The following is a 24770-nucleotide window of genomic DNA, read 5'->3' as shown; positions in this document are numbered from 1 at the left end:
GGTGAAGACATCGTGGTTTGTGGGATAATAGATACATTCAATTCCCAATCACAACTTATAACATCTTCTTATCGCTTATTATATTACAACTTGCAAAACATCTGTTTATACCCATTCTATTTATTACTCAAATATTGTCTTGAAGTGTCCCAGTTAATCCGATCCTGATATATCGAGAGTCTGCTGTACAACTTCTGAGTCTTCTATCATTGGATAAATGTATTGTCTTTTTTATAGTTTTTAAATAAAGGCTCTACAGTGATATTTTTTTTATTTATTTTCATCACCACTACAATTAAATTTTCTACCATTATATCATTAAATTTTCTATTTATTTGTGTTCTAAGTTTTTTTTTTGTCTTAGCATTAGTAGAGGCATATGATGCAAGAAAGCAAGCTTATGCAGCATCAGCCAAAAAAAAAAAAAAAAAAAAAACCACTTCCACTTCACCCCTCCGTTCGTTCGAAATACCTGTCCAGCTGAGCCTTAAATTTATTTAGGCTATCAACTTCCATGACAAGGGATGGAAGTCTGTTCCACCAACCAACTACCCGCTGACTAAAGACAAATTTCCGCACGTCTATCCTACATCTGTCTTTCCTCAATTTGAATTTATGCCCTCTCAGGTGATTATTCTGAGCAAGAGGAAGAATCCCATCAGCATTGGGCATGCTCAAACCATTCAAGGCTTTATACACCTCTATCAGATCACCTCGCTGGTGCCTAGTCTCCAGACACTGTAATTTGCAAAACTTAAGCCTTTCTTCGTAAGAGCACCCCTTTGTTCCATTCACTAATCTTGTTGCCCTTCTCTGTACTCGTTCCAGCAGCTCTACATATCCCTGCTGGAAAAATTCCTGTATATCATTGACAAGACACCATGAGCTACTCTTGTAGCCCGTCTGCACTGTTCAGAGAACTTCATATCTGCCTGCACAATTACCCCCAGATCCTTTTCATTCTCTACCACTGTCAGTGTAGTACCACAGAGTTGATTTGTTGCTCTGGGGTTGCTGTTTCCCATATGTAGTACTTTACATTTGTCAATGTTAAACTTCATTTGCCACCTCTCAGCCCATCTGCTCAACCTTTCCAGATCCTGTTGCAGCAGCATAGTGTCAGTAGTGTCCTTGACAACCCTGCCAACCTTTGTATCGTCTGCAAACTTGGACATTAAGCTTGATATACCATCATCAATATCATTTATAAATACAGAAAACAATAATGGACCCAACACTGAACCCTGAGGGACAACATGCTTCCTTATAACATGGATGTTAAAGTTGTTCCCCTGACAACTTATACCGAGGTTGCACCATAATAAAATAACTGACTGTTTAATTTATTTTTTAGGATGGGTCAAAACACACCAGGAGAAGAAAACTACTCCTGACTACTACACTCCAGGTAAACTAAACATATGGGGGAAAAAAATAAAATAAAAAAAAACTGGTAATACTTTATATCAGATAATAAAATCAGAAGTAACTAGCCAAATAGGAATTGGGATGAACACAATATATATAACACAAAATTGAAATTTTCATAAGGATCTTTTTCATATTATTATATTTATTTTAGATAGGAAAGTAGTCTTAAATTTCATGGCAAACTATAAAACTTATTCATATATGAATAATTCTTATTAATATGCTTTAACTATTTAATTAGGCATAATGATGAACCAGTACAATAAAAAAAACCCATTATTTTCACATTTAAATTTAAATGGCAGACAATCCTTTAGACAGAGTTCTCACCTTTAGGCATTTTTTCTCCATCAGCTAACTGCAATACTAATAAAGATAAGTTGAGTGGGAATTTTGTCTGGTTTACAGTTGTGGATGGTGATCTTTTACACTGCACAGCATGAATAATACTATGTTGGCCTACATCACAATCCTGTAAGACAGATCAAATAATTTTTTATATACAGTATATAACCACAGTGGAGTGCAGGGGTTCCAATCTTTTTTTTGCTAAGGGCCAAAACAGATAATACATATACCAAAGGTCATAGGGCTTGCATGGGTTTTCATAAGCAGCAGCTGCTAAACAGTTCCTTACAAAAAATCGTGCATTTTTTGAAACAGAACAGAAACAGAATTAATGTCATGAACTTTTATATTTACAGTTTAATTTCTTTTTTTAAATTTAATAATTAAGACAAAAATCCAAATTATTACATGGCACTAATAACATTCTTAACAAAACAGTTAAGAACAAAACAATGAGGAAGATATATACAACATCAGAAGAAAGCAGTATAGAAATATTTATATAGTCAATATGAAACAAATTTTAAATTTGGGGGGCTTAACACTCAGGGCTTTCTGCATTTCACATATTGCACAATTTAAAGAAATGTGCCACATGTGGGCTGCAGGTTGGACACCTCTGGTATATTGAATAGAAATATTTCTCAGAAAGTAAGTGGATTTTAATTTAACTTAATAACTCAACATCACACCTATCCACTAATTAATTTCAAAATATTTTTTGGGACTCTATCATATGAACTTTCATATGGATTTTGTACTAATCATAACTTGATACAATGATTGGTAAAATGATTATACTAATCATTTATACTAACTAACCAGTGATTGAGTGGATGAGCTGCTAATACAACAGAATATGATTATTCTTTCATATTAGGAAGCCATCCAATCTTAATTCTATTCTTGTAAATTGATACCATCATTTATATGTTATGCTAAAATTTTGGTAAAATTTGCCATAATATAAATATTCTAACCTAAAACACAGTACTATATAGGTCATTAGGCAAGCTCCACATGCACTGAACATGCTAGCCCACAACCCTTTCAAGGCCAATCACAAAATCATCATACTGTCACTAATGAACATCAGATCAACCTTAGAGAACCTTAAAGGGTAAACAAAGGGCAAAGGAAAAATAATGGAGTCAATGATTAAAAAAGTGATACACAACCACCTTGACAGAAATGGAGTTATATGACAATCACAGCACAGATTTGTTAATTTGTTAGCATTAGCATTAGCAGAGGCATTTGATGCAAGAAAGCAAGCTTATGCAGCATCAGCCAAAAAAAAAAAAAAAAAAACCCACTTCCACTTCACCCCTCTGTTCGTTCAAAATACCTGTCCAGCTGAGCCTTAAAACTTATTTAGGCTATCAACCTCCACCACAAGGGATGGCAGTCTGTTCCACCAACCAACCACCCGCTGGCTAAAGGCAAATTTCCGCACGTCTATCCTACATCTGTCTTTCCTCAATTTGAATTTATGCCCTCTCAGGTGATTTTTCTGAGCTAGAGGAAGAATCCCATCAGCATTGAATGGTTTAAGCATTGAATGGTTTAAGCATTGAGCATGCTTAAACCATTCAAGGCTTTATACACCTTTATCAGATCACCTCGCTGGTGCCTAGTCTCCAGACACTGTAATTTGCAAAACTTAAGCCTTTCTTCGTAAGAGCACCCCTTTGTTCCATTCACTAATCTTGTTGCCCTTCTCTGTACTTGTTCCAGCAGCTCTACATCCTTCTTGAAATGAGGCCTCCAGACCTGTATACAGTACTCTAGGTGTGGCCTGACCATTGCCTTATACAATGGAATAATCACCTCCTTATCCCTGCTGGAAAACCTCCTGTATATCATTGACAATACTCCATGAGCTACTCTTCCAGCCCGTCTGCACTGCTCAGAGAACTTCATATCTGCCTGCACAATCACCCCCAAGTCCCTTTCATTCTCTACCACTGTCAGTGTAGTACCACAGAGTTGATACGTTGCTCTGGGATTGCTGTTTCCCATGTGTAGTACTTTACATTTGTCAATGTTAAACTTCATTTGCCACCTCTCGCCCATCTGCTCAACCTTTCCAGATCCTGTTGCAGCAGCATAGTGTCAGTAGTGTCCTTGACAACCCTGCCAACCTTTGTATTATCTGCAAACTTGGACATTAAGCTTGATATACCATCATCAATATCATTTATAAATACAGAAAACAATAATGGACCCAACACTGAGCCCTGAGGGACTCCACTAATAACATTAGTCCACGATGAGCAGTGTCCATTGATTACCACTCTCTGTCTTCTCCCCCTCAACCACCCCTTTATCCATAGCAGCAATTTGCCTCCAATGTCACACTGCTCCAATTTGTGTAGCAGTCTTCCATGTGCAACAGTATCAAAAGCCTTTCTAAGATCCAAGTATATAATATCAAAGTTATTCCCTGCATCCAGTTCTTTTGTGACTGCATCATAGATTCCAATCAAGTTGGTCAGGCAAGACTTCCCCTTAACAAAACCATGCTGTGTCTGAGCTATAACTGAAGTCTTGTCTAAATGATCCTGCAGTGCTTCTTTAACCAGTGCCTCCATTAATTTTCCTGGAACAGAAGTTAAGCTCACAGGTCTATAATTACTTGTGTCAGCCTTTGATCCTCCTTTGTGAATTGGGGTCACATTTGCACATTTCCAGTCTATGGGTACCTCCCCTGAGTCCAAGGAAGCTCTCATAATTATGGCTAAGGGTTTGCTTACTTCCTTTGCTGCCTCCTTTAATATAACTGGATAGATCCCATCCACCCCGGGTGCCTTTCTTGTGTTTATCTTCAACAGTTTCTCCTCCACTTTACTCCCAGTTATTTCAAGATTCTGTAGCTTACTGCTAGAGTTGAATACACCTCTGGCATTCCCCTTGCTGAATAACTCCTCATGTGTGAATGTCGATGCAAAATATTCATTTAGTTTGTTAGCTACCTGAGCAGGATCATCAACAGTTGACCCATCAATATCAAGTGGACCAATCTGATTCATCCCCTTCCTTCTAGAGTTTACATAAGTAAAGAACTCTTTGCTGTTTTTCTTTGCATCCCTTGCCAAGGATTTCTCGTAATCTGCCTTCGCCTGCCTAACCTCCTTTGTAACTTGGTTGCATATCAACTTGTATCTATCATAGGCTTCTGTGTCATGTGTTAATTTGTAAGTATCCCATGCATTTTTCTTCTCTGCCATATGCCTCATTAGTTCATCTGACATCCATTTTGGCCTAAACCTTGAACAATATTTCTTAGTTGGTATGTAAAGCCTAGTAGCTTCCAAGATAAGTTCTTTGAATGCTTCCCATTTTGAATTTGCTGTTGGTAACATCAGTTGGTCCCACTGTATAGAATTTAAATACTGTCTCAGTCCATCGTAGTCGCCTTTATGGAAGCAATAACCCTTCCCTTAACCCCTAATGGTAGTTACCTCTTTCAGTAAATCCCACTTCAGCACACTGTGATCACTGCCACCTAGTGGTTCATTTATCTGCAGATTCTTAATGCATGAAGAATCACTGCTGATAATCAAATCAAGAGTATTACTCCCTCTAGTTGCCTCCCGAACATGCTGATGTAGAAAACAATCATCCAATAAATCCACAAAAGCCCTGCTAGTGTGTGAGTAACCAGCCCCCAAATTCCAGTCAATATCTGGGAAATTAAAATCTCCCATTATAAGACTCTCTGATTTACTGGCCCACTCTATTTCCCTGTACAGTTCCTTATTATACTCATCAGAGTCATTAGGCCTATAGCACACTCCTACTCTCAATTTTGATCTCCCAATGCTTATGTCACACCAAACTGACTCAACACTGCACTGTCCGGCGATGTCGACTGGCTTCACTTCCTTGGTTTTTATGTGTTTCTTAACTAATAGCAAAACCCCTCCCCCCTTCCTATCCTGTCTATCCTTTCTGTAGACGTTGTACTCCCCAAATTGCAGTTCTGCATCCCTTATATCTGTGTGACACCACGTCTCTGATATCCCAACAATATCTGCCTTTGATGTTTTGAGCAATACCTCAAATTCAAATTTATTTACTAAACTCCTAGCATTGGTGTACACGCAAGTATACCTGCACCTGTTTCTATTCTTAGCTACCCTCACACAACCCATGTGTTTACTTGTACCGCAATGGCTCCCAGCAGTCTCTGAAATACCATGCATCTTGTTTTTCAGGCTTCTGCTCATTCTAATAGAAGCAGTGCAAGAATCTCTTTCACCTCTGCCAGTGGCTACTGTCAATCTATTGGTCTTTGTCTCCCCCCAAGCTAGCAGTTTTCCGACCCACCTAACACTGCCTCGATAGCATCAGCAAATATTCTTGCACCCTTTCTATTTAAGTGTATCCCATCCCTGTAGAAGCAATCTCTCCTGTTAACAAGTACAGTCCAGGCTGAAAAAAATTCTACCCCTTGAGCCTTGCACAATCTTTCCAGGGCCGAATTGATCGACAAGGCTCTCATCATATACTCCCTCCTATCGTGTCTGGGCAGAATTGCAGACACTTTCAAATTTCAATTTCAATTTCAAAAAATTTCAAATTGTTATGATCTTGTCTGACCAATCTAATTAGTAACTATGATGCAATAGCAAAGAAACTGATATATCAGTTCCTTTCAAAACAGTTTTGATCATCAACTGTTCCTCATGAAATGTGGCTGTATAAATTTATTTCTGGGATAACAGTATAGTTGAATGGCAGAAGGTATCTTCAGAACTCCCCAGAGGACCAGTTATTAATGGACATTGCTCTTCTTGGACTAATTTTATTAGTGAAATCCCTCAGGGATCAGCACTGGGTCCCTTATTGTTTTCAATATTTCTGGAGGCATGTAAAGTTTATGTTTAAGTTTCTGATGATACAAAGGTTGGCAGGGTGGTTAATGACAGGGATCAGAGTATGCTACTTCAACAAGACCTAGATAAATTACAGAGATAGACTGAGAAGTGGCAATTAATGTTTAACATTAATAAATGCAAGGTTCTGCATATGAGGAGCAGTAACCCAGAATAACATACCAAGTGTGTGGTACCATAATCCATGTAGTGGAGAACGAAAAAGACTTCTGGGGGGGGGGGGGAATTGTACGGTCTGACATGAATTTCCATGAGCAGTGTGGACAGGTTCTAGGTCAGCTCATGGGGGTTCTGTCAATGATATACAGGAACTTTGCCATTAGGGACAAGTTCATTATTCTGTTGTTTTGAAGCCTAAATGCTCAAGGCATAATATGTTATGAGTTGAAATTAACTATATAATATCGGTGTAAATACACCATAGTTTACTCATAAGTTTAACTACATACGTAGTGTAACGGCATTGTTTAGGTTTTATCTCATATTGGGGCTACCACAACGAGATACCAGGTATTGCACTACTTCAAATAAATAACACTTCTCTAGTAGAGGAGACTACTGTTATTTATTCTCAGTGGGCACCAACACACACGCATTTTGGAGCTTGTTGGGTCACCCATCAGTGGGCAGGCAGGTATCCTGGTAATGCAAATATGCCATCACGATTGTGAAGTTAATTACACAAAATGAGAGATGCCAAATGGTGAAGATAAAGATAATATTTTGAAGATTAAATGCTCAAGGCATAATACGTTATGGGTTGAAATTAACTATATAATATCAGTGTAAATACACCATAGTTTACCCATAAGTTTAACTACACACGTAGTGTAACAGCATTGTTTAGATTTTATCTCATATTGTGGCTACCTTCACAATGAAATACCAGGTATTGCACTACTTCAAATAAATAACGCTTTTCTAGTAGAGGAGACTACTGTTATTTATTCTCAGTGGGCACCACCACCCACATGCATTTCAGAGCTTGTTGGCTCATTTGTTACCTGCCTGCCCACTGATGAGTGAGCTAACAAGCTCCGAAACACGTCTGGGATTTTGGTGGCACAGGTACTGGCAGTTCTTTACATATAGCACTGGCCTAATTAATGATGGGATATTTAATGCAGTGCTTGCTCTTTTTGTAAATACCTTTCGTTTTTGTCATGCAGAAATAGTAGTCGTCAAAATTATTCTTGGGCTCATGCCACACCATAGGGACAGCAAAAGGTAATGCTTTCAGCTCGCCATATAACCACAACCTTAAGTTCATTGTAAAAGTAATACAACAGATATGCGGAGCCCAATTTTTTTCTTGGTCACCAATCTTGCAGCCGAAGTACAGTGAATATGCAACTTTTGTGACATTGTATATTTTCTTCCTCTGAGTTTTTGGGGTTAAGTGTCCACAAACATAGCAGAAGTTGTCTGGGTGATTGATGCAAGTTTTGTGCTTTGTCTTTTCCATTTTAAAAATGCATTAACCTAAAAACAGTAAAAGCAATTGGTAAATTTGAACAGAAGATGAATTCTTGTAGCGTAGTTTATCATACACTATATATTGAACAGTTGAATGGTGTAATAAAATTAATAAAAATACTGATTTGTCTGGAAAAGTGCATCAAAATCGAAATATACTATATTGCAAGAACAGTAATAATGTACTTGCTTAACTTTTAGCCGAATAAACAAAAAACCAACTAAAAATTGATAAGTTTAAAAATTGTATTTCAAACAGTAATGATATCTTTGTACAGAATCCAGTTATCTATCTATATCTTAAAACTGAGATGTGATAGGAAATTTTTATGATTGATTTTAAATTATATACATAAAACTTGACCATACATTTTTCTTATCTGCCACGAGTCTCATTAATTAACAGGAGAGACTGCTTCTACAGGGATGGGATACACTTAAATAGAAAGGGTGCAAGAATGTTTGCTGATGCTATCGAGGCAGTGTTAGGTGGGTCGGAAAACCGCTAGATTGGGGGGATACAAGGACTAATAGATTAAGAGTAGCCACTGGCAGAGGTGAAAGTGATTCTTGCACTGCTTCTATTGGAATGAGCCGCAGCCTGGAAAATAAGATGCAGGATATTTCACAGACTGCTGGGAATCATTGGGGTACAAATAAACACATGGGTTGTGTTAGGGTAACTAAGAAAAAGAACGGGTGCATATATACTTGCGTGTACACCAATTCTAGGAGTTTAGTAAATAAATTTGATGAATTTGAGGTATTGCTCAAAACATCAAACGCAGATATTGTGGGGATTTCAGAGACGTGGTGTCACACAGATATAAGGAATGCAGAACTGGAATTTGGAGAGTACAATGTCTACAGAAAGGACAGACAGGATAGGAAGAGAGGAGGAGTTATGCTATTAGTTAAGAAATACATAAAATCCAAGGAAGTGAAGCCAGTCGACATTGCTGGACAGTGCAGTGTCGAGTCAGTTTGGTGTGACATAAGCATTGGGAGATCAAAATTGAGAGTAGGAGTGTGCTATAGGCCTAATGACTCTGATGAGTATAATAAGAAACTGTACAGGGAAATAGAGTGGGCCAGTAAATCAGAGAGTCTTATAATGGGGGATTTTAATTTCCCAGATACTGACTGGAATTTGGTGGCTGGTCACTCACACACTAGCAAGGCGCTTGGGGATTTATTGGATGATTGTTTTCTACATCAGCATGTTCGGGAGGCAACTAGAGGGACTAATACTCTTGATTTGATTATCAGTAGTGATTCTTCATGCATTAAGAATCTGCAGGTAAATGAACCACTAGGTGGCAGTGATCACAGTGTGCTGAAGTGGGATTTACTCAAAGAGGTAACTACCATTAGGGGTAAAGGGAAGGGTTATTGCTTTCGTTAAGGCGACTACGATGGACTGAGACAGTATTTAAATTCTATACAGTGGGACCAACTGATGATGTTACCAACAGCAAATTCAAAATGGGAAGCATTCAAAGAACTTATCTTGGAAGCTATTAGGCTTTACATACCAACTAAGAAATATTTTTCAAGGTTTAGGCCTAAGTGGATGTCAGATGAACTAATGAGACATATGGCAGAGAAGAAAATTGCATGGGATACATACAAATTAACACATGACACAGAAGCCTATGATAGATACAAGTTGATCTGTAACCAAGTTACAAAGGAGGTTAGGCAGGCGAAGGCAGATTACGAGAAATCTTTGGCAAGGGATGCAAAGAAAAACAGCAAAGAGTTCTTTACTTATGTAAACTCTAGAAGGAAGGGGATGAATCAGATTGGTCCACTTGATATCGATGGGTCAACTGTTGATGATCCTGCTCAGGTAGCTACCAAACTAAATGAATATTTTGCATCGACATTCACACATGAGGAGTTATTCAGCGAGGGGAATGCCAGAGGTGTATTCAACTCTGGGAGTAAGCTAGAGAATCTTGTAATAACTGAGAGTAAAGTGGAGGAGAAATTGTTGAAGATAAATACAAGGAAGGCACCTGGGGTGCCTTCCTTGTATTTATCTTCAACAATTTCTCCTCCACTAATAAAGGAGGCAGCAAAGGAAGTAAGCAAACCCTTAGCCATAATTATGAGAGCTTCCTTGGACTCAGGGGAAGTACCCATGGACTGGAGATGTGCAAATGTGACCCCAATTCACAAAGGAGGATCAAGGGGCAACACAAGTAATTATAGACCTGTTAGTTTAACTTCTGTTCCCGGAAAATTAATGGAGGCACTGGTTAAAGAAGCACTGCAGGATCATCTAGACAAGACTTCAGTTATAGCTCAGACACAGCATGGTTTTGTTAAGGGGAAGTCTTGCCTGACCAATTTGATTGGATACTATGATGCAATCACAAAAGAACTGGATGCAGGGAATAACTTTGATATTATATACTTGGATCTTAGAAAGGCTTTTGATACTGTTGCACTTGGAAGACTGCTGCACAAATTGGAGCAGTGTGGCACTGGAGGCAAATTGCTGCTATGGATAAAGGGGTGGTTGAGGTTTTTTTTTTTTTTTGATTTTTTTGATTTGGTAGTTGTTGGCCCATCGGCTTCTGTGGCCATATTGCACCTCCCCAGGTTTTTGCAGTACTTTGATCCAAGCCCGAGGTGGGAATCGAACACGCGACCGTTGGGTTGCCGGGCAGGTACTTTACCCACTCGGCTAGCCCGGTCGGGGGGGGGGGGGGGGGTGAGGGGGAGAAGACAGAGTGGTAATCAATGGACACTGCTCATCGTGGACTAATGTTATTAGTGGAGTCCCTCAGGGTTCAGTATTGGGTCCATTATTGTTTCCTGTATTTATAAATGATATTGATGATGGTATATCAAGCTTAATGTCCAAGTTTGCAGATGATACAAAGGTTGGCAGGGTTGTCAAGGACACTACTGACACTATGCTACTGCAACAGGATCTGGAAAGGTTGAGCAGATGGGCTGAGAGGTGGCAAATGAAGTTTAACATTGACAAATGTAAAGTACTACATATGGGAAACAGCAACCCCAGAGCAACGTAACAACTCTGTGGTACTACACTGACAGTGGTAGAGAATGAAAGGGACCTGGGGTGGTTGTGCAGGCAGATATGAAGTTTTCTGAGCAGTGCAGACAGGCTGCAAGAGTAGCTCATGGTGTATTGTCGATGATATATAGGAATTTTTCTAGCAGGGATAAGGAGGTGATTATTCCCTTGTATAAGGCAATGGTCAGGCCACACCTAGAGTACTGTATACAGGTCTGGAGGCCTCATTTCAAGAAGGATGTAGAGATGCTGGAACGAGTACAGAGAAGGGCAACAAGATTAGTGAATGTAACAAAGGGGTGCTCTTATGAAGAAAGGTTAAAGTTTTGCAAATTACAGTGTCTGGAGACTAGGCACCAGCGAGGTAATCTGATAGAGGTGTATAAAGCCTTGAATGGTTTGAGCATGCTCAATGCTGATGGGATTCTTCCTCTTGCTCAAAATAATCACCTGAGAGGGCATAAATTCAAATTGAAGAAGGACAGATGTAGGATAGACGTGAGGAAATTTGTCTTTAGCCAGTGGGTGGTTGGTTGGTGGAACAGACTTCCATCCCTTGTCGTGGAAGTTGATAGCCTAAATAAGTTTAAGGCTCAGCTGGACAGGTATTTCGAATGAACAGAGGGGTGAAGTGGAAGTGGCTATTTTTTATTTATTTATTTATTTATTTTTTTTTTTTTTTTTTTGATGCTGCATAAGCTTGCTTTCTTGCATCAAATGCCTCTACTAATGCTAGGCCTGAACCTTGAACAGTATTTCTTAGTTGGAATGAAAAGCCTAGTAGCCACCAAGATTAAGTCCCTGAAGGCTTCCCATTTAGAATTCAACATTGGTAACATCATCAGTTGATCCCACTCTACAGAATTTAAAAACTGTCTGAGACCCCTGTAGTCACCTTTACGAAAGCAAACGCCCTTCCCTTTAGCCTTGATGGTAGTTACATCTTTAAGTAATTCCCATATCAGTACATTGTGATCACTGTCACCCAGTGGTTCCTTTATCCTCAAATTCTTAATGCATGAATAATCACCACTGATAATAAGAAAATTTTCTTATATATAGTTGAATATGAGAAAATTTTCTTTCAGTCAGAATTTTGGAAATTGTTTTTTTATACTGATGATGTCAAGAGTATTACTCCTTCCGGTTGCCTCTCGAACATGTTCCAGTCAATATCTGGAAAGTTAAAATCTCCCATTATAAGACATTCTGATTTACTGGCCCACTATTTCTCTCCACAACTGCTCATTATACTCATCAGATTCCATCAAACAGAGTCAACATTGCATTGTTCACCAACAACAATTGGATGCATTTCTTTAGATTTTATGTGTTTCTTAACTAACAGCATAATTCCTCCTCCCTTCCTGTCTATCCTTTCTGTACACATTGTACTCCCCAAATTCCAATTCTGCACTGATTATATCTGTGTGACACCACGTCTCTGATATTCCAACAATATCTGCCTTTGATGTCTTGACTAGCACTTCAAGCTCATCAAATTTATTAATTATACTCTTAGCATTGGTGTACATGCAAGTATACATGCACCTGTTTCTACTCTTAGGTACCCTAACACAGCCCACATATTTATTTGTTTCACTATGACTCCCAAACAGTCCTGGAAATCTCCATTGCCTTGCTTTCCATGCTGCTGCTCATTCTAATAGAAGCAGTGCAAGAATCACTTTTTCCTCTGCCTGCAGCCACTGTTAACCTTTTATTCTGTGTATCTCTCCAAGCTAGCAGTTTTCTGATCCACCTAACACTGCCTCAATAGCATCAGGAAATATTCTTGCACCCTTTCTATTTAAGTGTACCCCATCCCTGTAGAAGCAGTTTCTCCTGTCAAGCACAGACCAGGCTTAAAAAAATTCTACCCCTTGAGCCTTGCACAATCTCTCCAGGGCTGAATTGATCGACAAGGCTCTCATCACATACTCCCTCCTATTGTGTCTGGGCAGAATTGCAGACACTTTCACATTTAACCCTAACTTGTGACTTTTTTTCAACATTGATCTGTACTAGAGTAAATCTGCAGATCTCTTACTCTTAATGTCATTAGTTCCAACATGTACAACAATATCACCTTTTGTGCCCTTAAAATATGATATCTGCTCTACACTGTCATCAACTTTTGTCCCTGGCAGACATACCCTGGTCCTGCTCCAGAAAAGTCACTCAAGAAAGAGTTTGGGCTTAGAAAAGTTCGTGTAAATTAAATAATAGGGATTGGAAGATTGCATATTCTAAGAGACTTGTATTTAATTAAAGAAAGTGGTTGGTTGAATATAAGAAAATTTTCTTTCAGTCAGAATTTTGGAAATTGTTTTTTTATACTGATGATACATACTCCTAGTTTCCCAACATCATTTTGCCTTTATTAATATAGGCATTTATACTAAAATGGACAGAAAATGCTAGGCCAGAGACATCTTACATAAAAATATTCTCCAATGAAGAACATACGTTTCAATTTTAGATAAGACTTCTCACGTGAAACTTGAATGATTACAAAAACAGTTAGCATATGCATAAAATTTGTTCAATAACCAATTGTAAACTAAAAATGGTGTATATAATTTCATAAAGTATACTGAATCAAAATTATACGGGATTAAACTTTTATAATTTTCAAAGGAAATTACTAACGTAAATTATATTGCTCATCGTGGTTATAATTAACTTTTTATCTAAAGCACTCTCACCATATCAACCTGTGAATTACTATTCTGTAAAGTGACAATAGTATCTGTCTTCTATGAACACAAGGTGTATTTAAATTAAAAATTGTTGCATCTTGGGGATAGTTTGATCCCTAGAGCAATAGCATATTTTCTGCTTTTATTTTTTACAGAGTATAATCTCTTTCACTGGACCTTGGACTAATATTCACATTAGAGACAATGCTATTATCAATAAATGATCAAAACTGCTAATATCATTTTAAACAAATATTACTGAAAAAAGGTGAAGCTGCTATTTGTCTGAAACTCAGTAAACCACTGTAACAACTGTTTCAATACGTTCAATACTTACTGATCTATCAGACAAAGGCTGACCTCTATTAGCAAATATATGCCAAATTGTGAATAATGCATTGAGTTCAAAATGTGCTGTCAAACATTGTAAAGAACAAAAAACCTCCAATTAAGCACATTACTTATGCCTTTAACTTCTAACATAGAGCTATGCTTGCCCTACAAAACAGAAATGGAGCAAAACAGAAAAGAGGATGAAGTTATATTTCAATGCAGGCATTGGAATAATTTAAAAATTGCACATATCTGTTTACTTTTTCTTCCATACACCACTCAGCGGTTAACTTACACTTGATGCATCATTCACAGGTTCACATATAACATTGACAGATATATAGTTCTTGCACGAATAAAAGCTATCTTACAAGAAATGGCTGTCACAACACAAAATGTTTTAGATCAGAGGTTTGCAAAGCATAGTCTCAAGGTAACCAATGAATTTGAGGTGTTGGTCAGAACATCAAAGGCAGATATTGCTGGAATATCAGAGACATGGTGTCACACAGATATAAGGAATGCAGAATTGGAATTTGGGGAGTACAATGTGTACAGAAGGACAGACAGGATAGGAAGGGAGGAGGGTTTATAAGAAACACATAAAATCTAACGAAGTGCAGCCAGTTGACATGGGTGGACAGTGCAGTGTTGAGTCAGTTTGGTGTGACATAAGCACTGGGAAAGCAAAATTGACAGTAGGAGTGTATTATAGGCCTAATGATACCGATGAATATAATAAACAACTGAACAGAGAAATAGTGGGCCAGTAAATCAGATTGTCTTATAATGGGGGATTTTAATTTCACAGAGATTGACTGGAACTTGTGGGTTGGTCACTCACACACTGGCAACGCTTTTGTGGATTTATTGGATGATTATTTTCTACAGCAGCATGTTTGGGAGGCAACTAGAGGGAGTAACACTCTTGATTTGATTATCAATAGTGATTCTTCATGCATTATGAATCTGCAGATAAAGGAACGACTAGGTGGCAGTGATCACAGTGAGCTGATGTGGGATTTACTCAAAGGGATAACCACCATCAAGGGTAAAGGGAAGGCTTTTTGCTTTCATAAAGATGACTACAGTGGTCTGAGAGTTTTTAAATTCTATACACCAGGACCAACTGATGTTACCAACAGCAAATTCTAAATGGGAAGCATTCAAAGAATTCATCTTGGAAACTACTAGGCTTTTCATACCAACTAAGAAATATTGTACAAGGTTTAGGCCTAAATGGATCTCAGATGACTAATGAAACATGTGGAAGAGAAGAAAAATGCATGGATACATATAAATAAACAGGTGACACAGAAGCCTATGGTAGATATAAGTTGGTCTGTAATCAAGTCACAAAGGAGGTTAGACAGGCAAAAGTAGATTATGAAAAATCTTTGGCAAGGGATGCAAAGAAAAACAGCAAAGAGTTCTTTACTTATGTTAACTCCAGAGGGAAAGGGATAAATCAGATTGGCTCACTTGATATCGATGGTTCAACTGTTGAAGATTCTGCTCAGGTAGCTAACAAACTGAATGAATATTTTGCATCTACATTTACACATGAGGAGTTATTTGGGTGGAGCTGGGAGCTAGAGGTGTATTAAACTCTGGCAGTGAGCTAGATGATTTTGTAATAACTCAGAACAAAGCGAAGGAGAAATTGTTGAAGATAAACATAAGAAAAGCACCTGGGGTGGATGGGATCTATCCAGTTATATTAAAGGAGGCAGCAAAGGAAGTAAACTGTTAGCCATAATCATGAGAGCTTCCTTGGACTCAGGGGAAAAACCCATGGACTGGATTTGCAAATAATAATAATAATAATTTATTTATCCTTATTTTATGTTACACTTTTTTGGGAGATAACAGCAAAAAGGGAGGGAGAACACATAAGCCAATGGCTTTTTAGGTGGTGTTCCCTTAAAAAAAACGATGAATATACAACTATACAATTGAAAAATATACAGTTCTGAAATTGTACAGGTAATGTTCAACAGAAAAGACAAATAAATTGGAGTTTTTTGTACATTTCTTTACAGAAGACTTCAAAAAGCATCACTACTTATAATATCATTGTGAACATTTTTACAATTAAATGAGGAGAGAAAAATGATGAGATACATGCACAGGAATTTACAAACTATTTTGCCAACTGCTTCAGTTAATATTTGTACATTATTTCCATGTTGGTGTTTTTAAAATATGCAGGAGTTGAGTGGAAGGTAATTTTAATCAGACATCCCTGGTGACGTGTTCAATTAGTAGTTTCTTGAATTGATTTAGTGGAGTGACATTTTTGATTTTTGCAGGAAGGGTTTTGTTCCAGGTTTTAGCACGTCTGTATTTTATACTTTTCTGACCCATGGCTTTTCTGAAAAGCGGAATCTTCAGGTTGGCTTCATTTCCTAGATTGTATGATATTTCTTCTTCATCTACAGTTATGAAAAAAAATCTGAAGAGGTGGGGGGGGAACTCTAGTGTCTTCAATGAATTGTAAACAAAGACCGCCTCGGCTTTCTGTAGCAGTTAGTAGATGCTGAGAAGTTTCACTTCCTTGTATCTCGAACTAACCAATACGTTCCAGGGAAGGCCCAAAATTGAACGAACACATCGATTGAGAATGGAGTTGATTTTCGTAAAGTTTTCTTGGCTGGTGGTACCCCATGAGATGATTCCATAGGTGAGGTGCAGCTGAATTAAAGAAAGGAATACTAGTCTGAGGAGGGAAGGAAACACTTCCCTTCTCAGACAGGCAGAGGCCCTGGCGAGTATTCCCACTAGTGACAAAGTTTTCTTTCGTAGGATTATCATTTGTTTTGCCCAACTTAGCTCATCATCTAGCCAGATTCCGAGAAACTTGGTTTCATTCACCCTTTCAAGGTGTTTTTCTTTGTATGTTATGTCTAAATCAATATTTTGAAATGTTACGTCTAAATCAAATTGTAGCAGGGTGCTTAATGATTTAGTAATAACTGAGAGCAAAGTGGAGGAGGAATTGTTGAAGTTAAACATAAGAAAGGCACCTGGGGTGGATGGGAATTATCCAATTATATTAAAGGAGGCAGCAAAGGAAGTAAGCAAACCTTTAGCCATAATTATGAGAGCATCCTTGGATTCAGGGGAGGTTCCCACGGACTGGAGATGTGCAAATGTATCCCCAATTCACAAAGGGGAGATCGAAGGGTGACACAAGTAATTACAGACCAGTTAGTTTAACTTCTGTTCCGGGTAAAATAATGGAGTCACTGGTTAAAGATGCATTGCAGGATCATCTAGACAAGACTGCAGCAATAATTCAGACACAGCATGGGTTTGTTAAGGGAAAGTCTTGTCTGACAAATTTAATTGGATATTATGATGTGGTTAGAAAGGAACTGCATGCAAAAAATAATTTTGATATCATATACTTGGATTTCAGGAAAGCTTTTGACACTGTTATGCATGGAAGACTACTGTACAAACTGGAGCAGAATGATATTAACGGTAAGTTGCTACAAGGGATAAAAAGTTGGTTGAGTGGGAGAAGACAGAGGGTGGTAATTGATGGAAGTAAGTAATGGGTGCTACTCTTCGTGGACTAATGTTATTAGTGGAGTCCCACAGGGTTCGGTGTTGGGTCCACTCTTGTTTTGTATATTTATCAATGATATTGATGAAGGTATATCAGGCTTAGGGTCAAAGTTTGCAGATGATACAAAGGTTGGCAGGGTTGTTAATGACAGTAATGGCAATGTGCTACTGCAACAGGATCTAGAAAATTTGAGCAGATGGGCTGAGAAGTGGCAACTGAAGTTTAACATTGACAAATACAAAGTACTGCATATGGGTAGAAGTAACCCCAGATAAACATACCAACTGTGTGGTACTACACTTAAGGTAGTAGAAAATGAAAAAGACCTGGGAGTAATTGTGCAGTCAGATATGAAGTTTTCTGAGCAATGCAGACAGGCTGCCAGAGCAGGTCATGGGGTTTTGTCAATGATATACAGGAATTTTGCTAACAGCGAAAAGGAGGTGATTATCCCTCTGTACAAGGCAATGGTCAGGCCATGCCTTGAGTACTGCGTACAGGTCTGGAGGCCTCATTTTAGGAAGGATGTAGATTTGCTTGAGCATATACAGAGAGCCTTGGCACCTGAGAGGTGATCTGATTGAGGCGTATAAGGCCTTGAATGGGTTAAGCACACTGAATTCTGATGGGATATTTCCACTTGTTCAGATTATGAACCTAAGGAGGCATAAATTCAAATTGAGGAAAGACCGATGTAGAATAGATGTGCGGAAATTTGCCTTTAGCCAGCGGGTGGTTAATTGCTGGAACAAATTTCCATCTGTCGTGGAAGTCGATAGGTTAAATAAAATTAAGGAGGAACTGGACAAACATTTAGAGGGAATTGTTTTGTAAATTTTTTTTTTGGCTGATGCTGCATAAGCTCATACATTTGCTTTCTTGCATCACATGCCACTACTACTACTACTAACAGATGTGCAGAAATTTGCCTTTAGCTAGCTTGTGGTTGATTGCTGAAACAAACTTCCATCTGTCGTAGAAGTTGACAGCTTAAATAAATTCAAGGCAGAACTAGACAAACATTTGAAGCAAATGGATGCGTGAATGGGAAGGTTTTTCTCTTTTTTTTGGCTGATGCTGCATAAGCTTGCTTTCTTGCATCATATCTCTCTACTAACACTAATGGTCCACAGAGCAACTGAATGTACAGACATGCAAAAAAAAAAAAACTCCGAAACAAAAGTGTAATAAGAAATGCTATTAGTTTTTTTTTCTTTCTTATTGGATTTAAAATTGTACTAAAATACGAATTCCAAATGACTAGAAAAAATATTCAAGCATTTATGGCATAAACATTTCTTAAATTAAACAAGAAAAATATCATTACATGTTCCATATACCAAGACACTGACAGCAATTTTTACATATTTAAAAAATGAGAGTAGGAATGTGTTATAGGCCTAACAACTCTGATGAGTACAACAGACAACTGTACAGAGAAATAGAGTGGGTGAGTAAAACAGAATGTCTTAAAATGGGCAACTTTAACTTTGCAGATGTTGATTGGAACTTGTGGCTTGGTCATTTGCACACTAGCAAGACTTTTGTTGATTTATTGGATGACTGTCTATAGCAGAATGTTCGAGAAGCAACCAAAGGGAGTAATACTCTTGATCTGATTATCAGCAGTGATTATTCATGTGTTAAGAATCTACAAAAAAGGAACCACTAGGTGGCAGCAAACACAATCTGATGTGGGATTTACTTAAAGATGTAACTACCATTAGGAGCTAAAGGAACGGTTTTTGCTCTTGTAAAGGTGACCACAGTGGTCTCAGACAGTTTTTTTTTTTTCTATACATTGGGACCAACTTATGTGACCAACAGTAAAATTCTAAATGGGAAGCATTCAAGGAATTAATCTTGGAGGCTACTAGGCTTTTCATACCAAATAAGAAATATTGTCAAAGGTTTAGGCCTAAACGGATGTCAATGAACTAATGAGATGCATGTCAGAGAATAAAAATGCATGGAATGCATATAAATTATCAGGTGACACAGAAGCCTATGGTAGATATAAGATAGTCTGTAATGAAGTCACTAAGGAGTTTAGGCAAGCAAAGGCAGATTATGAGAAAACTTTGGCAAAGGATGCACAGAAAAACACCCAAGTCTTCTGTACTAATTTAAACTTTTGAAGTAAGAGTATGAATCAGATTGATCCACTTGATATTGATGGTTCGGCTGTTGATGATCCTGCTCAGGTAGCTGACAAACTGAATGAGTATTTTGCATCTACATTACATTCACATACAAGGAATTCTGTAGGGAAGTGGTGGCCAGAAGTTTATCAAACTCTAAAAGGGAGCTAAATGAATTTAGAACAACTGAGGTCAAAGTGGAGGAGAAATTGTTGAAGTTAAACATAAGAAAGGGACCTGGGTAGATGGGATCTAACCAGTTAGATCCTCTTCCTCTTGCTCAATTTGAGTTTATGCCCCTGAGGGGGCATAAACTCAAATTGAGCAAGAGGAAGAATCCCATCAGCATTGAAGCCTGCTCAAACCATGCAAGGCCTTATACACCTCAATCAGATGACCTTGCATGTGCCTAGTCTCCAGACACTGCAATTTGCAGAACTTAAAGCCTTTCTTGGTAAGAGCACACTTTTCTTGTTGCCCTTCTCTGTACTTGTTCCAGCAGTTCTAGATCCTTCCTGAAATGAGGCTTTCAGAATGAGGCTGTAAACAAAATGATAATCATGAACTTGTCCCTGCTAGCAAAATTCCTGTATATAATTGACAAGACTCCACGACCTGTTCTGGCAGCCTGTCTGTAGTGCTCAGAAAACTTAATATGACTGCACAATTACCCCAGGTCTTTTTCATTCTCCACTACTTTGAGTTGGTACATTTCTCTGGGTTTACTGCTACCCAAATGCAGTACTTTTCATTTGTCAATGTTACACTTTAGTTGCCACTTCTGAGCCCAACTTTTCTAGATCCTGTTGCAGTAGCATACTGTCATTAACAACTCTGCCAACCTTTGTATCATTTTTAAACTTCTACATTAAGTCTGATATATCTTCATCAATAATATTTATCAATAATCATCATTTATCAATAATATTTATCAATATTATTGATAAATATACAAAACAATGAGGATTTTTTCCTCTTGCTCAGATTAGGCACTTCAGGGGGCATAAATTCAAACTGAGGAAAGACAGTTGCAGAATAGATATGTGGAAATTTTCCTTCAGCCAGCAAACTTCCATCTGTCATTTTGGAAATTGATAGCTTAAATAAATTGAAGGAAGAACTGGACAAATGTTTAGAACAAATGGATAGATGAAATGGGATTGTTTTTTTTTTTTTTTTTTGGCTGAAGCTGTATAAGTTTGTTTTCTTGCATCATATGCCACTGCTAATGCTATTTAAAAAAAAAAAAAAAAAAAAAAAAAATCGGAAATTAGATAAATAGCAATCACATTTCCAACAACGATATTTCTATAAAACATCATTGGACGGCCCCAAGCAAACAAGGCATGAAAACCAAATACATATTCTTCAAAAGTTTTCAATTACTACAATGCCTGCACCGAAATGTAACCATGAATTCTTTATTAAAATACGTATACCCATGACCAGTGGCGGTTCCAGAACTAAAGACTCCTTATCCCCCCCCCCCCCCTAACAGACAGGCTGCCAGAGCAGGTCATGGGGTTTTGTCAATGATATACAGGAATTTTGCTAACAGCGAAAAGGAGGTGATTATCCCTCTGTACAAGGCAATGGTCAGGCCATGCCTTGAGTACTGCATACAGGTCTGGAGGCCTCATTTTAGGAAGGATGTAGATTTGCTTGAGCATATACAGAGAAGGGCAACAAGATTGGTGAGGGGATCCTCTTACCAAGAGGATAAGAAGGGATCCTCTTACCAAGAGAGGCTTGAATGAAGGGATCCTCTTACCAAGAGAGGCTTAAGTTCTGCAAATTGCAGTGGCTAGAGCCTAGGCACCTGAGAGGTGATCTGATTGAGGCGTATAAGGCCTTGAATGGGTTAAGCACACTGAATTCTGATGGGATATTTCCACTTGTTCAGATTATGAACCTAAGGAGGCATAAATTCAAATTGAGGAAAGACCGATGTAGAATAGATGTGCGGAAATTTGCCTTTAGCCAGCGGGTGGTTAATTGCTGGAACAAATTTCCATCTGTCGTGGAAGTCGATAGGTTAAATAAAATTAAGGAGGAACTGGACAAACATTTAGAGGGAATTGTTTTGTAAATTTTTTTTTTTGGCTGATGCTGCATAAGCTCATACATTTGCTTTCTTGCATCACATGCCACTACTACTCAATAATATTTATCAATAATCATCATTTATCAATAATATTTATCAATATTATTGATAAATATACAAAACAATGAGGATTTTTTCCTCTTGCTCAGATTAGGCACTTCAGGGGGCATAAATTCAAACTGAGGAAAGACAGTTGCAGAATAGATATGTGGAAATTTTCCTTCAGCCAGCAAACTTCCATCTGTCATTTTGGAAATTGATAGCTTAAATAAATTGAAGGAAGAACTGGACAAATGTTTAGAACAAATGGATAGATGAAATGGGATTGTTTTTTTTTTTTTTTTTTGGCTGAAGCTGTATAAGTTTGTTTTCTTGCATCATATGCCACTGCTAATGCTATTTAAAAAAAAAAAAAAAAAAAAAAATTGGAAATTAGATAAATAGCAATCACATTTCCAACAACGATATTTCTATAAAACATCATTGGACGGCCCCAAGCAAACAAGGCATGAAAACCAAATACATATTCTTCAAAAGTTTTCAATTACTACAATGCCTGCACCGAAATGTAACCATGAATTCTTTATTAAAATACGTATACCCATGACCAGTGGCGGTTCCAGAACTAAAGACTCCTTATCCCCCACCCCCTAACATGATCAAAATAACGATAACCCTTGCACAAGATTGAATTTTCCTACAAACACTGACTGCTTTAGCCCCCACCCCTTCATAAAATTCTGGGACAGGCACTGTCTATAACATTACGTATATGTTAAACGAATACCTCTATGCTGATACTGTCATGCAATTCTTTGCCGGAGAAAATTATTCTTAAATCTTTGGCTGATATTCGTATTTTGCTGCTGACGATATCCTTCACATGACCAATAGTGGATTCAGGGTTGATGTCAATAGGTATGGTAGTATCACTATTAAACTTCACATATATCCTATATGTATTCATCCCACTACTTTCTATTTTCTCTTTCTTGAACATCATTAAACGAATAAGTTTATTGATGAATGTCAATAATATTCTAATAATTCTGTTTAATGCATCCAGTAAAGGTACCATAACTGTAGATAGAATTAGCGAACAGAAGTGATAACGTGCCTTTTGGGCAGTTTCAACCCGAATGCAGAAGTAACGCAGAATAATACTGAAATGAATTTGGTAGACATCATTCACACACGTTGATAATGAAAGATGCTTCTCAAGAACCCTTGCACAAATTCAGCAATCATATAACGAGCGGGCATAAGAAACAAAGATAGCACAACCCCATGCGACCAATATTCCCCATCTTTAATTTTAACAACTAGTCGATTGGGGGCGCAAACACAAATTAAATAAATTTTCGTTCACAGTCGAGCCAGTTGTAATTTCATTTTCTACAGCAGCGATTCCAACTTTTGCACTTGAGTTAATACATTTAAACGAGATCGAAGCTGTTATTGTTACAATATGAGATTATTTGCATCAGAGATTTAGACCATATGGCGCACTGTATGTATTTCCCTAATAGGTTGCACAGTTGATAGAATCGCCGTCCTCAACACACCGGATGGTAAAATCTTGAGTTTGAATCCCGTCGATGACGTGAGAAATTGTTATGGGCCTTTTTCACAACGTTACTGGGTTAGTCTGTCTCAGACAAGGGTAGAGTTTTTTTCCCTCCGGAAACTTGGGTTTATCGTCTAGCAAACTGAAAATCGACCGTAAAACACACGCCATTTAAAGACAGTATACACGGAGCATTATTAAAATCGGAGCGATGTGAAAATCATTACCACCTCAAATTAAAGTCAAGAAGATACCTGCAGTGAACAGTTGATCTGTAACACCCTCCAAGAATTCGCTTTGTACTTCAAATTTTTCAATCCCTCACTCAACCCCTCAAAATCCAGTCGCCTCCAAATTTCACTTAAAAAGAGCATCTTTTCGATAACCGCCTCGCTGAATGCGCAAACAGTTTCGACTCTTTCCGATTCCCAGATCCATAAGGATCTGGGAATTTTCTATTACTCCAAATTCAACTTCTCTACTCATATAAACTGCCTGTCCAAAAATCTCACAAGAGCCATTTGGCTGGTAAAACAAAACCTTCAATACATCCACTCTGCCCATATTATGATACAATTTAACCCATCTGCCCGTATTATGATACAATTCTTTTCCAAAATCATCAAGTCAAATATTCTTTATGCTTCCCCTGTTAATCGCTTCTTGGCCTTTTGGCTAAGATCAAGTGTTTCCCTTGCTTGGGTCGGCGTGGCCATCGCAAATTTCAAAAAGATCTCTTCGCTTGAATAATAGTTTCTTAAATAGACTTCTTTTAAGTTTAGCTATGAAGTTATCTCTTCCCGGACTTTCAGGTTGACTGTCTAAACAACTCTGACTTTTCACTTTCAATCTGGTACAGTAAATATCTTTCTTTGGAAACTGCACAACGCGCACTTTGATTGCTAAGAAATGCGGGAAGTCATAGCTTGGAGAATTCCTAGGAAAGCGGCAAGATCCAAACTAACTGGTCCCTCTACTAACCCGATTCCGTTTAATCGAAAAGCACTTTCCATTCAACACTCTGTTCTACATTAATGGATTGAATTTAGACACGGTCTTAATAGCCCAAAACAAAACTTTCCTGTCACAAGCGGCTAAACTTATACTAAGGAATCTCAACCCGAACTAAAAATAACAACAT

The 24770-nt window shown here is 37.9% G+C and overlaps 1 protein-coding gene across 1 annotated transcript in view; it reads right to left on the bottom strand.

The window, feature by feature from the left end:
• The window catches only part of park (E3 ubiquitin-protein ligase parkin), a 77384-nt gene extending 54025 nt beyond the window's left edge, over nt 1-23359 (bottom strand). Inside the window, exons 1-2 of the mRNA XM_090378866.1 lie at nt 22850-23359; nt 1762-1903 (exon numbers count right to left, since the gene is read on the bottom strand). Coding sequence (XP_090234992.1) covers nt 1762-1903; nt 22850-23140 — 433 coding nt within the window. The 5' untranslated portion in view covers nt 23141-23359. The remainder of the gene's footprint in view (nt 1-1761; nt 1904-22849) is intronic.
• Between the last annotated feature and the right edge of the window lie 1411 nt (nt 23360-24770).

The sequence above is a fragment of the Mastigoproctus giganteus genome, chromosome 8 (assembly GCF_048544385.1).
Source record: "Mastigoproctus giganteus isolate SK-2022 chromosome 8, ASM4854438v1, whole genome shotgun sequence".
In the NCBI taxonomy this organism is placed as follows: Eukaryota; Metazoa; Arthropoda; class Arachnida; order Uropygi; family Thelyphonidae; genus Mastigoproctus; species Mastigoproctus giganteus.
This window is presented reverse-complemented; position numbering and strand designations above follow the sequence as displayed.